This window comes from Amblyomma americanum, chromosome 8 (genome assembly GCF_052857255.1).
Source record: "Amblyomma americanum isolate KBUSLIRL-KWMA chromosome 8, ASM5285725v1, whole genome shotgun sequence".
Lineage (NCBI taxonomy): Eukaryota > Metazoa > Arthropoda > Arachnida > Ixodida > Ixodidae > Amblyomma > Amblyomma americanum.
Genome location: NC_135504.1, coordinates 73935930 through 73948828, shown reverse-complemented (window position 1 = coordinate 73948828; position 12899 = coordinate 73935930). Strand labels below are relative to the sequence as shown.

Genomic DNA, 12899 nt, shown 5'->3' with positions numbered 1-12899 from the left:
TCAGCTGTTTGCACTGTCATCTCTTGGCACACAAGGTCTGATGAACCAGCCCTTCCTCGGTGCTGGTAGACTACGTATGCCGAGTGCAAAGCTTGAAAGAGCCTTCAGTTCGGAGATGCAAGGGTGGAAATCTTGTGAAACCTTTGGTACTTCTCCCCACTTCACCTATGTGTTGTGGAGAAGCTGCAGGTAAAAACGACAGCTGTGCTTTGCATGTCATTTACCCCCCTTGCTCTGCCTCTTGTCTGTTGCTCACTAAATTACACATCATACAGTTAAAGTTATGTAATGAAATTATGAATGCACTAACCAGCAGAAAAACAGTGCAACACTCTGGAATACTGCTAGTGCTCATTACTTTCGAGTGTGTGCACCAAGAAATCATGAGCACCAGGAAGGTATCAATCAAGGCCAGGCACACCTCCATCACACAGTGAGCAACATGTCCTGGATGGGCATTGAGCCCAACTGTGGGAAACCACCCAGCTGGAGAAGGAGGCAAGGGTGGCTCACGTGGCCTGGAAGTGGGGGTCCAGGGGCAAGCCAAAGTGGCGCAGCAGCGCGATGAACTCCCGGGCATCCTGCTGCAGCCGCGTGAAGCCACTCGCCATCTCGTCAAAGTAGAGCGGCTCCCCTAGGCACTCAAGCACCCGGTCCCGCACCGACGCCGGGCACAGGTGGTCCTAGGGGAGTGAATGCACAATGAGGTAAGGGACAGCTGACAATGGAGCTGTACCAATGGCTGAATGATTTGAGTGAGTGAGGACATAAATGCAGTACACAGACTTCCAAGCATGGAACCAAACTGTTCGGTTATTAGGACCATTTTTCGGGTCCCTTCGGGTTCGAAAAATCGGTCGGTGACTATACTTTGGTAAGTGTTTTTCTCCTTTTGCAATTTTGAGCAGATTTTAAAGTTTGCACACAGGGTTTTTTGTATTTCTGCTTTTCATATCGCAATGAAACATGGCACATATACTCTTTAGAATGTGTCGCTTGCAGGCATCTATTTGGATTTGCGATACCTTTGATGCAAGTTTACAAAGATTTGATACAACAGTAATGAGCCCCAGGAAAATAACTACACAAATGATCACATTTTTTTTTCATACTAGAAAGTTCCATGGGCAAATTTTGGTTAGTTATCTACATTCTACAGTTAGTAAGCTACAAAATAAGCTATTGCTCTTCGTTCTCAGTGAATAGTTTCTATGCAAAAGCATGCGTGCAAATAGGCGTTTGTTTAATGCTTGTCAGCCACACTGAGCAAAAGTATGCAGACTAATCAGTTTTCTGAAGAAAGCAGAAAAAATAATATAAGCATACAAAGTTTGGTTGTTTCCTCTCCCCTTGAAAAGACTGTAGGACACTGCTGCGAGAGCAGGAGAGTGCTCAGAGCGAGACTGACCGGGTGCAGGGTGACCCAGTGGGCCATGACGGTGGCAGTCATCATGCGCTGAAGGGCGCTCTTGGAGGCCAGGTGGAAGAGCACCAGGCGGGCGTAGCTCTCCACGGGGCTCTCCACCGGGGGAACCTCCAGGCCAGGCATGGGCTGCGTCACCAGGCCAGACAGCAGGCCCAGAAGCCTGGCACAACAGACACTCCAGTTTTAACAGTGCGAGATGACACTGTCGGATCACGCCTGCTTTGCCCCAGCCAACGCCTGGCATCCACTCTGGTAGGCAGCCTTTTTCTGCAATTCTGTCAAACTGGTCCCAGTTCATTTTCTGCTCCATCAGTGCAAACCGGCCGGCACATCTAGTTCACTTCCTCCAACGAGAAGAGGGGAGAGGCTATCCGTCCGCAAGGTCATCAGCACAGAAAATTAGAAAGTGCAAACAGGTACAGCTGTCTAAACAGTGAAAGTATCCCACCTACACAAGCAGCTTTTCCCCTGCATGCCTTACAGCATGGTTTCAATGGACCTAGGGCACTGAAGCCAAACGAATAACACCACGTGAGCAGCACTCCATGGCCCAATGATCCGCCCCAAGACAAGAAATTCACAGGGACACCAAGTTACCCAATGTGCTGGCAATGCAGCAGCATCAGAAGCTGTTGATGCCTTTACCAGAAGTCACATCACTTTCCAGCAGCACTGGGTGGACTTTATGACCGACAATACACTGAAGTGCGACCCTCAATCTGCCAATGTTTGCCTGTCTGAAGCCTCTGGCAGCTGGGGAACCTGCCAGCCGGCTTTATGGCCAACTATGCACAATACTTCACGGCAGAACACCATCTGGCTGCGAGTGCGTTTCGAACCCACGGCAGCGTGAACAGATCAGCTTTGGTAGCCTCTGCATTAGACCGCTACGCTACTGCTGCAGCCAGAAATCCCGCGTGCTTAACTGGCAGTCTCTCAAGCTGTGCTTTGGATGTCGTCTTCATCAACTTCCGTACGTGTCCAATAGATCCGAAACACAGCGCCATTGCATTGCCCTCTTAAACCGAGCCTTGAGTGAAAACCAACATGTGAGTGCACCTAATTCCCTTTCAGCCTAACCATGCCAAATCCTCCGTCATCTTTTTTTTACCGATGCTTTTAATGCTATCATCACACTAAAACATACATGCCAGGAAAGAAAACAAAGTGTTGTTGCCTAGCACAGTCACAGGCATCTGCAGATGGTATACTACTGTGCATGCCTATAATGGTTTTACGCTCAATGTGAGCCATCCCACAACCCCTCCATTTCTCACCACACGCAAGGAAAAGCATTTCTTCCCTGGTATCTCGATTTTGCTCTCCGCAGCAGAACATAGACCACTCAAAGACTCATCACGTCGATATTAGGAAAATAGCTACGCTGTTAAAGCAGTCTCAACTAACAAGGGCTAAGAAAACAGGAGCCATGAGGTCAGCCTTTGTAGGACAGCGATGCAAACATCCCACTTGGTTCAAGTGCCGGCAAACACACAACGGCACACCTATGTACCATTTTTTTACGCGCTGAACACTACTGAATTATGAAACACATCATTAGGCTCATTTTTGCAAGCACGGGTGCACAGTTTAACGGGGCCCATGCTGGTGGGAAAAAGAAATATTTTAAAGTTTGTTGAGCTTTCGAGCGTTTTCCATCAGTCACCGGCCTCTAATACTTCCAGAAGTAATATTCATTCTTAAAGTTTCTTGAAAGACTAATAACACTACAGCACGAATAAGCAACATGCCTGAAGAATTTTTATGAAGTCATCGGTACAAATGTGCATCCTTCACACTTTTTTGTACGAACCCAGCAGTAGAAATGTCATGAAAGTGATGTCATTCAATTTCCAGAGTACTCATTTTCATGCATGAGACATGCACAGAGCTTTCATCTAAAGGGTTAAAATAGCCTTGTAAGAAAAGCCTTATAAATGGTAAAAATGAGCAGAGGCCAAGGGCAATGTTTCACACGAGGACGTGCACTGGGGGAGGGGGGGGCAGCGACGGCAACTGCACGAGTAAGACCAAAAAGATTGTCCACTTAGAATGAGGTAATTTTGCTCGCAACTCATCCCACAGAGAACTGAAATTTGAGCTTCATGCAGGAATGTGCACATGATTGAGCAACAAAGGCAACCCCTCACTTGGCAGCCATGCAGCGGCACCGCAGAACTAGAAGCTCGCGCTCGGCGGGGCTCTCGTTGAGGGACTCGGCCCCGGCCAGGTACACCTCGCCCCCTAGCAGGGGACCCCCACCAGGAGCAGAGGTGGGCCCCTCCTGAGGACCAGTGGCACGCCGGATCCTCTTGTCGGGCTGGGCATGGGAGAAGGCTGGATCAGACAAGGAGACTCATGGCATGCTTTTACCTTGCAGGCCAAGGTGCGATGATGTATAGTCGCCAACCAATTTTTCGGACTCGAAGGGACCCGAAAAACGGTCCCAATAATCAAACAGTCTGAAAAATCCGTGAAGTACAAAAAAATCACTTTATTGAGATGAAATCCGCTTAAAAATGTCACTGATTTTACCTTGCGGAAAATTTCTCTTGCTGGCGATGATTTGCGCCTGTATTTGTGCCAAAGTTGTGCTTTTACTGTACGCGCTAGACAGCAAGGTCACCGCGTTTAGTTGGAATGCTTCCCACGCTTCTTTGACGGACCCGGCGGGGCCATGTTGTCCACAACCCGAGTGTGCACCACACCACTTGTCAAACACACGCAAAGATAAGGCACTTTTCGTTCAAAGCGGCGGAACCACCGGACACAATCACTAAACGGCGGACGAATGTAACTTCGTGAAGACTGAGCGTCACTCGGTCGACGCAGTCAGAGAAACCCAAGTGACAAAACGACAAATGGCGAACGTACGAGACCTGCCGCGGGGGGGTCAGTGGTTAGGGCGCTCGGCTACTGATCCGGTGTACCCGGGTTGGAACCCGACCACGGCGAAAACCGCGGCTCTGGTTGCAAAAAGCAACCCGGCACTGACCACCAGAGGCCTGCATCCCAGGAAACTGCCACTACAATGGCACAGCCATCTTCAACAGCACAGAAACCAAAGATGAGGATGGAGAGGTACTGCCAACGGTTGCTTTCCTGTACGAACGGTTGTGAAAAAAAAATTCCAGTAACCTCCGGAGTGTGTGTCACACCAGAACCAGAAACTATTGAACTGTTGGCTGTTCTGTTTGCCACCACTCAGCCAGGCTGCATGCAAGGGCACCTTTTTATCGCCTAGTATCTCCACTTGCTTCTGACTACTGGCTTTGCAATTGTATCGTCCGCGTTTACTGCACAGAGCTGTGCACACGCAGTCATGCCATCATGCAGGCAACTACCATATTTACACCATTGCAAGTCGACTCGAATGTAAGTCGACCCCCCCACCCCAACATCACATTTCAGAACATTTCAACTTATGCTAGGCCTTTAATATAACAATGCAAAAGCACTAGCCAGCGGCCTCCGCTTATCGCCAGCCGCTATTGGCTGCCGCGTGCAGGAGCGCCCATGGGCACATTCCAAAATGAAAATGTATTAGTCACTGAACTACTCGTCCACACCTGCGCCATCTTCCTCCCTGGCGCTGCCGTCGTGATCGCTGCTGCTGTCCTACAGCTCGTCGTTCTAGCGTCGTCATGCAGCAAAATCCCGCACTTTGCATACAGCCACATCACGACATCGCGTGGAACAGCTGAAAATTTTCCTCGCTGCAGCTACCACACTTGTATCACCCGTTGCGAAAGTCAAACTTGCGGCCTGCCGCACGGCTGTTCGTTTCTTCAGCATAAAAAATGGCAGCCATCTTGAATGTAGCCGTGAACGAGCGCCGGTCGCTTACTGGACCCGGAGCACAAATGACAAACCACTGCATTAAAACTTGTCAAACACGGCCAGCAGTAGTCAAATGCGTCAGAGCCAAAGAGAAACTACACGTGAATGGCGTCAGCTCTTCCGTCGGCTACCGAAATTCCCCGGCACCGCTGCCGTTCCGAGTGGGGGTGCCGCCTCGATTGGTACAGCTGCCCTTCCATCAATTTTCAACGCTCCCTTGAGCGCCGAGCGTGCATTTTAAAGTAAAAAGAAAACTTGTTGGATGCTCGAGCAGCTACGTGTGGGGTGCCAGTTATGCTGTTTATCGATAGCCGCCATCAACCGCCGCCTGCGCGTGCGCGGGGAGGAGATGCCAGGTTTTCGTGTTGACATAATAATTGCTCAAGGCCAGCACCAAGAGCGATGCGACGGAGCCACGGAGCAAAAATGCGACCACGCTGTAGCATGCCTGATATCTCGTTTGTCTCCCCTTTACTTATAGCGCGATGTTTGCGTTTCGATTGTAAGTCAACCCCCCCACTTCGGATTTCCAAACTCAAAAAAAGATAGGTCGACTTACAATCGTGTAAATATGGTATATTTGGAGTCAACTTTTTTTTTTTTGGCCAGCAAGAGGCGCGAGTTGCGGGGTCGATTTATATGCGGAAAAAAACTGATACATCGCGTGTTATGACCTTTGTAGAGTTTTTTAGGACATTTCCGGAAAACCTCTTTTTTGAAGCCTTAATTTTACGAAAAAATTGTGCAAATTACGTGAGTAAATATGGTTTGGTTTATACAGTAGCCGACGGGTAATTCGGACTTGCAGGATGTTTCGGACCTCGATGAGGCACCGTCAGTCGCCCCATAGAAGCGCATACATATTCGCGACGGGTATTTCGGACTTCAAAAGTCTGAAAGTTCGATTTTTCGGACTTATTTCAGTCGCTTGCGGGCCAAAATCGGCCGTCTTATCGGCTTTTTGCCAGCGCAAAAGGAGCCATCTTGGATTGAGGTGGATTTACGCTGCAGTTGTATTGGCTTGACATACTTTCGGTACCTCATTGTTGCCAGTAGAGGTCCCTGCGATCTCTGACACTTCGAGGTGGCAGCCAGATTGTCATCGCCATCACTTTTGTAGCCGACGTTGTCGCGGGAGGTTATCGCTTGTCCCATACGTTGAAAATTGGTTGTTGGGGGAAGGAAATTGTGCAGGAGCTATCTCGCATCTCGGCGGGAAGGGATAAAGGAGGGACTGAGAGAAGAAAGCAAGAAATAGGTGCCGTAATGGAGGGCTCCGAAATAATTTAGACCACCTGGGGATCTTTAACACGCACCAACATCGCACAGCACTCAGACGCCTTTGCGTTTCGCCTACATGGAAATGCGGCCTCCACGGTCGGGTTCCAACCCGGGTACTCCGGATCAGTAGCTGAGTGCCCTAACCACTGAGCCACCGCGGCAGGTCTCATGCATTCACTATTCGCCGTTTCATCACTTGGGTTTCTCTGATCGCGTCGACTGAGTGGCGCTCAGTCTTCACAAAGTTACATCTGTTCGCTGTTTTGTGATTGCGTCCGGCGGTTCCGCCGCTTTGAACGAAAAGTGCCTTATCTTTGCGTGTATTTGACGAGCGGTGTGGTGCACACTCGGGTTGTGGACAACATGGCACCGCCGGGTCCGTCAAAGAAGTGTGGGAAGTATTCCAACTAAATGCGGTGACCTTGCTGTCTAGTGTGCACAGTGAAAGCACAACTTTGGCGCAAATACAGGCGCAACTCGTCGCCAGCAAGAAAAATTTTCCGCAAGGTAAAATCAGTGACATTTCTCAGCCGATTTCATCTCAATAAAGTGATATTTTTGTACTTTATGGATTTTTCGGACTGTTCAATTATTCGGACCATTTTTCGGATCCCTTCGAGTCCGAAAAATCGGTCGGCGACTGTAGTATTTGGAGGTCTTACGCCCCAAAGCCACTCGTGCTATGAAAGACGCCGCAGTGAAGGCCTCCGGGAATTTCGACCACCTGGGGTTCTTGAACGTGCACTGACATCGCACTACACGCGGGCCTCTAGGATTTCGCCTCCATCGAAATTCGACTGCCGCGTCCGGGATCGAACCCACGTCTTTCAGGTCAGCAACCGAGCGCCATAACCCCTCAGCCACCGCGGCGGCCCGCAAGTAAATATGGTATACATGAGTGCTGTGCTCATTGCGTGTATTGCTCCTGCCCTCATCTCTTGTTCCTGTGCCGTTCACCTCAAGGTGTGAAAACAAAGAAACTCTTCTAGTGCCACTCAGTCAGCGGTTACTGCTTGGTTCGGGGCCCCCATATTAGAACACCCAGAAAACACAGATGGATGTCATAGCCATGGTAAATGCAATGTTCTGATGACCATGTTAGGAACGGTAAGTGCACAATTCTGATAACACAGACAGCCATAGTAGGAATGGTAACTGCACCGTTCCTCTACTCACCTTGAGGTTTGGTGGTAGAACCAGCCACTGCAGAGCCACGACATCAACCTGCACAAGTTGAGCACAAGCTCAAGGTCACATTTCCTTGCTGACGAAGTGACATGAGAAGTTTCTACTTGAGGGGCCACGCACTGTTGACAATATGCAACAAGACAGCCAGCGGAACAGATGAAGAGTGGGAAACTGGGGAACAACAGACAAGGGACCGGACGTTACCCACTTCCCTGGTGATGCTTGAAGACACAGTGCAAAGAGCTGTGAAATGCTATCCCAAACGCCAGCAGCCTGACCCATTCTGCCATCCTTCACAAGATCTATTTCTCATTGTAGAGACTGAAAATGACAGGCAGCGCTGGTGCCCAATCGCTTTGTTTGCTGGCGCAGTCACAGCCTGCTGAGAACTGCGCCATGGCACAACAAAACGGTGGTCCACCAAATGGTGCTGCACACTGTTTCCCAATCCACAAGCATGGAATGCTTGAGCCATGATCATCCTCAACGGTTGTCAGCATGCTGGTTTTAAAGAGCCATTGACCCCCCTTGGTCGGATATATTTTCTACCTCTATGGTTGCGAGGCATCAACGCCGGAACACCACGGCCGCAAGCATTTCTTCAAAAGACTCATTAATAACGGAGTTACAGCCACCACAATCAAGCTACTTTGCCATGCTCCTCTCCTGGATTTTTCTCTTTCCTGCCTCGCCAACTATCCTTTGCAAGCGAAATTCACCCTACTCCTCCAATGTTAGCGGGAGGCGTGAAGTCAGGTGGAGTATGTCACAAGTCTATGTCATGGCCCGAACTTCGAAAGAATTCTTTTCTTGCTTTTTGCTACCCAAGATATTTCATGGGGAAGGGGATAGTTGTGGGGGAAGGGGGGGGGGGGGGGGGTGAAGCAGGCGGGGGCTCCTAAATGTGTTTCGTTGGGCTTTTTTTCTCTTAGTCTTCCCCAGCTTTTTTTTGCTTTTAGATATGGCTCAAGGCACAACCTTTCGGCAATTTGCACTGAATCGTGGTTTGACTCCAGTCGCTGCAAGCACATCCAATGATGAAACAGCGTAGAGGTATTTTCTTCGCACACTCAACAACCGAGAGTCCCGATCAGCTCAACCATCTCATCATGTTAATGAGCGCATCCTTTCATATATGTTTGCTTTTGCCAGTGTCATCCCTAGTTAGCGAGTGCCCTTTTCATTCCTGTATGTTTGTTTTTGCGAGCCCAGTCCTGTCTGCACGCACGGAGAGCGGAGAAGACTGCACATTAGACCCCTCACCTGCAGGTGGGCTGGGTGCATGAGCAGGCAGAGCCAGGAGCTCATGTGTGGGCAGGCAGCTGTCAGTAGGGGACCCAGGGGGGCACCCCGCACCACTTTCTCCCACACCTGCAACACATGCATGCACACTGGCGAACATCCACATAAAAGAACTGCAATGCTGATGCAGACTATTCCAAAGCCATAAGTGTCGCATTCTGTCACCTGCTGCTGCTAAGACACCTTGGGTTCATGCCCTGCTTTGCCAAAGAGGCAAGCTTTAGTCGTTTCATTACACAAGTCTTTCAATCCAGAAAACAATCACAAAAAGAATGGTGGTGTTTATTTAGTGGACAGTTAGGTACTACGGTTAAACCATGACTTAATGAAGTCAGCAAAACCTTCAGTTTCCTTTATAGCACTGGAATTTCACAACATCAAAATTCGCCTCATAGCATGATAAGAATCGGCCAAAGCGCATGAAGTACGCGACGGACTTCATAGTTGACGGGTATGCCAATGGCACTGACCCTTTGAGAGTCCTTTTATTGAGCTTCGAGAATCTACACATGCAATAAACATGAGGTGCTGCCTCTAAGCACAGGCAGTGCGCCGCACTTGGCATAGATTTTGGACAAGATAGCAAGAGCTGCGCTGAGGACTGGCTTGGCAGACTGTACTAACCTGTGTTCGACAGCAAACTCCCAGCCGTGTAGCAATTCAGCTCCTTGTCCATCATGCTAAAACTACAACGCTCGGCGGCAGCACGCGAAAGCCACAACTACTATGAACCACAACTCTCGTGCCTTTGACAGCCGCAAAATGCTGGAGCTGGTGATACTGATGCCGATATGAAAAGCGGGAGCTGGCGAGAGCTCCCAGCGGAGGAAAAATTTGACAATGATGACTATGAGCTGCGGTCTCTGGCGCCATCCGTGTGCGGCACCTGGAAGCTCCTGTGCGCATGCGTCGCCTCCACGATCAAGCGCGCCGTTGCTCGCAGCCGGAGCTAATCGAGGAGGCCACGGCGGGTGCATTTCGAAGGCTATTTCCGCGTGGCTCATGTGAAAAGTTTGGGTCCGGCCCTTACAGGGATATTATTTGTCCCTAATATTTCCTTCTGAAAAACAGGCTGCAGCCCATACACGGGTGCAGCCCTCACACGTGTTTATAGGGTAGCTGATATATAACTGCTGATATCACTCCTCCAAAATTCTAAATGTGCCAAAAATGCAGTTTCGAGAAATCAGAAAAAAAGTTTCTGGCATATTTTTGTGGTACCAAGGCTAACTAGAAATCACTGAAGAGAGTTTCTGATGTGGACCGGTTCCCGATGTGGAAGCACCGTTTCCCATCGACATAGTTGCGCTTGCAACAAGAAAATTGGCAGCTAACAGCTGGCATGGTGTGGAGACTGGAACCCGAGACGAGTGCCTTTGCACTGCGACCTCCCCGAAGTTGCGGCACGCGACTATCTCACAACGGTGTTATGATCGCAGTCAGCCCCTAACAAACGATACGTGCTCTTTGCTCACCTCGCCCCCCAACACATTCAGAACCAAGTTTATTTCGTCAAGGTTTCCAATTCCACATGTTGCAGGACGCTGTTTCGCAACCACTGATGGCGACATGCCACCAGCTTGACCGGAAAGCTCGATGTATCGCGCCATTGCTGGCTGTCAACGAAAGCTGCTTAGGTATTGCTTCTTCATCTGCGCAGTCACGATTACACCGCCTGTACGCAGCAGGAATCTCCCCGATCACTCCTCGTTGTCGCGCGGTGACGAAGCTATCGGGCCGTTGCGAAGCGGCTGCGCTTTATCGCTGATTATAGATAAACGGATACGATGAGCCAGCGTACCCAATGTACTTTGGATCTCTACCTTTCGCTCCCTCAGGATGTGTGTTCACTCCTCGCTAAATGGCCACGTGCATGGTTTCACATCTTTGGAACGCTATAATGCATGAACTGGGCGGTATTTTTCAATGAAAATGCATAGATAGCTGTGCAATGAACTTAGGCTCACAAAGATGAAAAAATGAAAAATCAAATTTTTTTTACCAATTTTCGGCCGCAAAGAGACGTGTCCCCCCTTAAGAGGGCACTGTGATAGTGGTGTGTTCTGGATCCACTGCGCATGATGAATTAAAGTTGACGAAGACGACCACAGCGCGAAATAAACACAAGGGGTGATTGTTTGCTGCAATAGCATAGTGCTCTCGTGCAGTGGCCAGCAAAGATGATCTGTTCGCGCCGCCGCGGATTTGAAACACAGGCACGGTGCTGTCGCAATCATATCTATTTTATTTCTGCAGGTCCAGCTGGCTTCACCACTCAGACAATGAGTTGTTTTTTCGAGATTGGAAGCATACTAAAAGGAAGCTGTATGGGATACAGCACCTGGTAGATGAGGTTGAGGACTTCCGTCGACGTCTCTAGCAGGCAACGCTGGTACAGCAGGCGCAACATGCAAGGCAGCAGTGGAGGAATCCACTCGTTCAGGGGCTGCACCAAGGGTGGCACATATCGATAACCGGTCGAGGGAAACAACCACAGGGAAATAACCTCACCCCCCCCAAACATATGTCAATGCAGGATCCTGCTTCTAACATCACACAATGTGCACATTCAGTAGCACTCCACTACAAAAAATTTCACAGTCCTATACACTTAGAAGTAGAGGCTGTCACCTGAGTCCAAATTACTTCAACAAAAATTAACATTCCTTATTTCTTGAGGGAAATCGTGAACTTGCAGGTGGTACAAAAAATCCCAGCGATGGCAAGAAAAACAGAATGATGTCGTCAAGCAGCCGCTGTAGGAACAATACATCAAGCAGAGCACCGCAATTCCAGACAATCTTAAAATTATGGTACAGGCTAGTCAATTTGGAAGTCGGCTCGTGACAGCGATTCCAACAGATGACATATGCACCTTCAATCGTATCGCATCCCACACTTTTTACTCCTTCCCTTAATTGAGAACAGAACTGTTCCTCTTACACTGTTGCGGGCAGTGTCACACGATTTCTACTAGCATACAGCATACGTCTCTTAGTCAGGCTAGAGACTACCTTGAGACAGGCATGTTTCACTTGGACCTACATGGATTCAGTGATTGTGGAATTGGTGTTCAGATGCGCGTCTTCGTTTCATTTCTCAGCGCGCAACCTGTGTTGAGGTCGAACGCTCACGACGACACGCTAATGCTTTCGCCTTCACAGCACGTAAGCAGTCTTAAGTGCTCTCCAATTCTTTTACCCACATGGCCCTTTTTCCATGCATTCTGCCCGTTTTCAGATGCACATTTGTGTGCCAACACGTTGCTTCAGCGCAGGTCCTTTTCCAGACTGCATTAACTTCATTGTTTTTGGTTGAGTCTTGATGAAACTGCACTGTCCACTCAAGTTTTTCGAGCAGATTTGAAATATGCCATGTTTTAAGATAAATGGAGAAATTCAAGGCATAATTAAAAACCATTTTCTATTTCTTGCAGCCACATTGGGAAGAAACAGCCGCCTAATTAACTGCGTCACCGCTATTCGAATCACAGGCATCTCTGCTCCAAGTCCACCACACTGTCCGTCGAGATTTTCGCATCAGCTAATGTTATCAACAGCCGCCGCTGTCAGTCAACGTCGCGCGACCCGCGTTGTCGCACGCAACTGAAAGCTTCCTGTCCGCACCAGTCGCTCACGCACAGATGCCACCGAGAAACTGGCAGCCTTCCTGTCAGCTTTCTCTTTTGAACCACTCACGGTAAGCACCACCGATGAAAGCTGCAAGGTACCACGGTCCACGCTGCCGACGAGGAGGTTTGTGGTCGTGATGCTATGCTATGCTATATCGGCGCTAGCGTGCACAGATCCTTTGCCCTGCTGCTTATTTTTTGCATATTAATCAGCCTTACAGGCTCCCAGCT

General features: G+C 49.3%; 1 protein-coding gene across 2 annotated transcripts in view; it reads right to left on the bottom strand.

Moving 5' to 3' along the window:
- Positions 1-12899, bottom strand: part of Hel89B (histone acetyltransferase 1) — a 211609-nt gene that overhangs the window by 101609 nt on the left and 97101 nt on the right. For both annotated transcript variants that reach the window (XM_077635155.1, XM_077635154.1), the window contains exons 13-18: positions 11379-11483; positions 8999-9106; positions 7724-7771; positions 3577-3746; positions 1409-1586; positions 514-683 (exon numbers count right to left, since the gene is read on the bottom strand). In XM_077635155.1, the coding sequence (XP_077491281.1) occupies positions 514-683; positions 1409-1586; positions 3577-3746; positions 7724-7771; positions 8999-9106; positions 11379-11483 (779 nt within the window). The remainder of the gene's footprint in view (positions 1-513; positions 684-1408; positions 1587-3576; positions 3747-7723; positions 7772-8998; positions 9107-11378; positions 11484-12899) is intronic.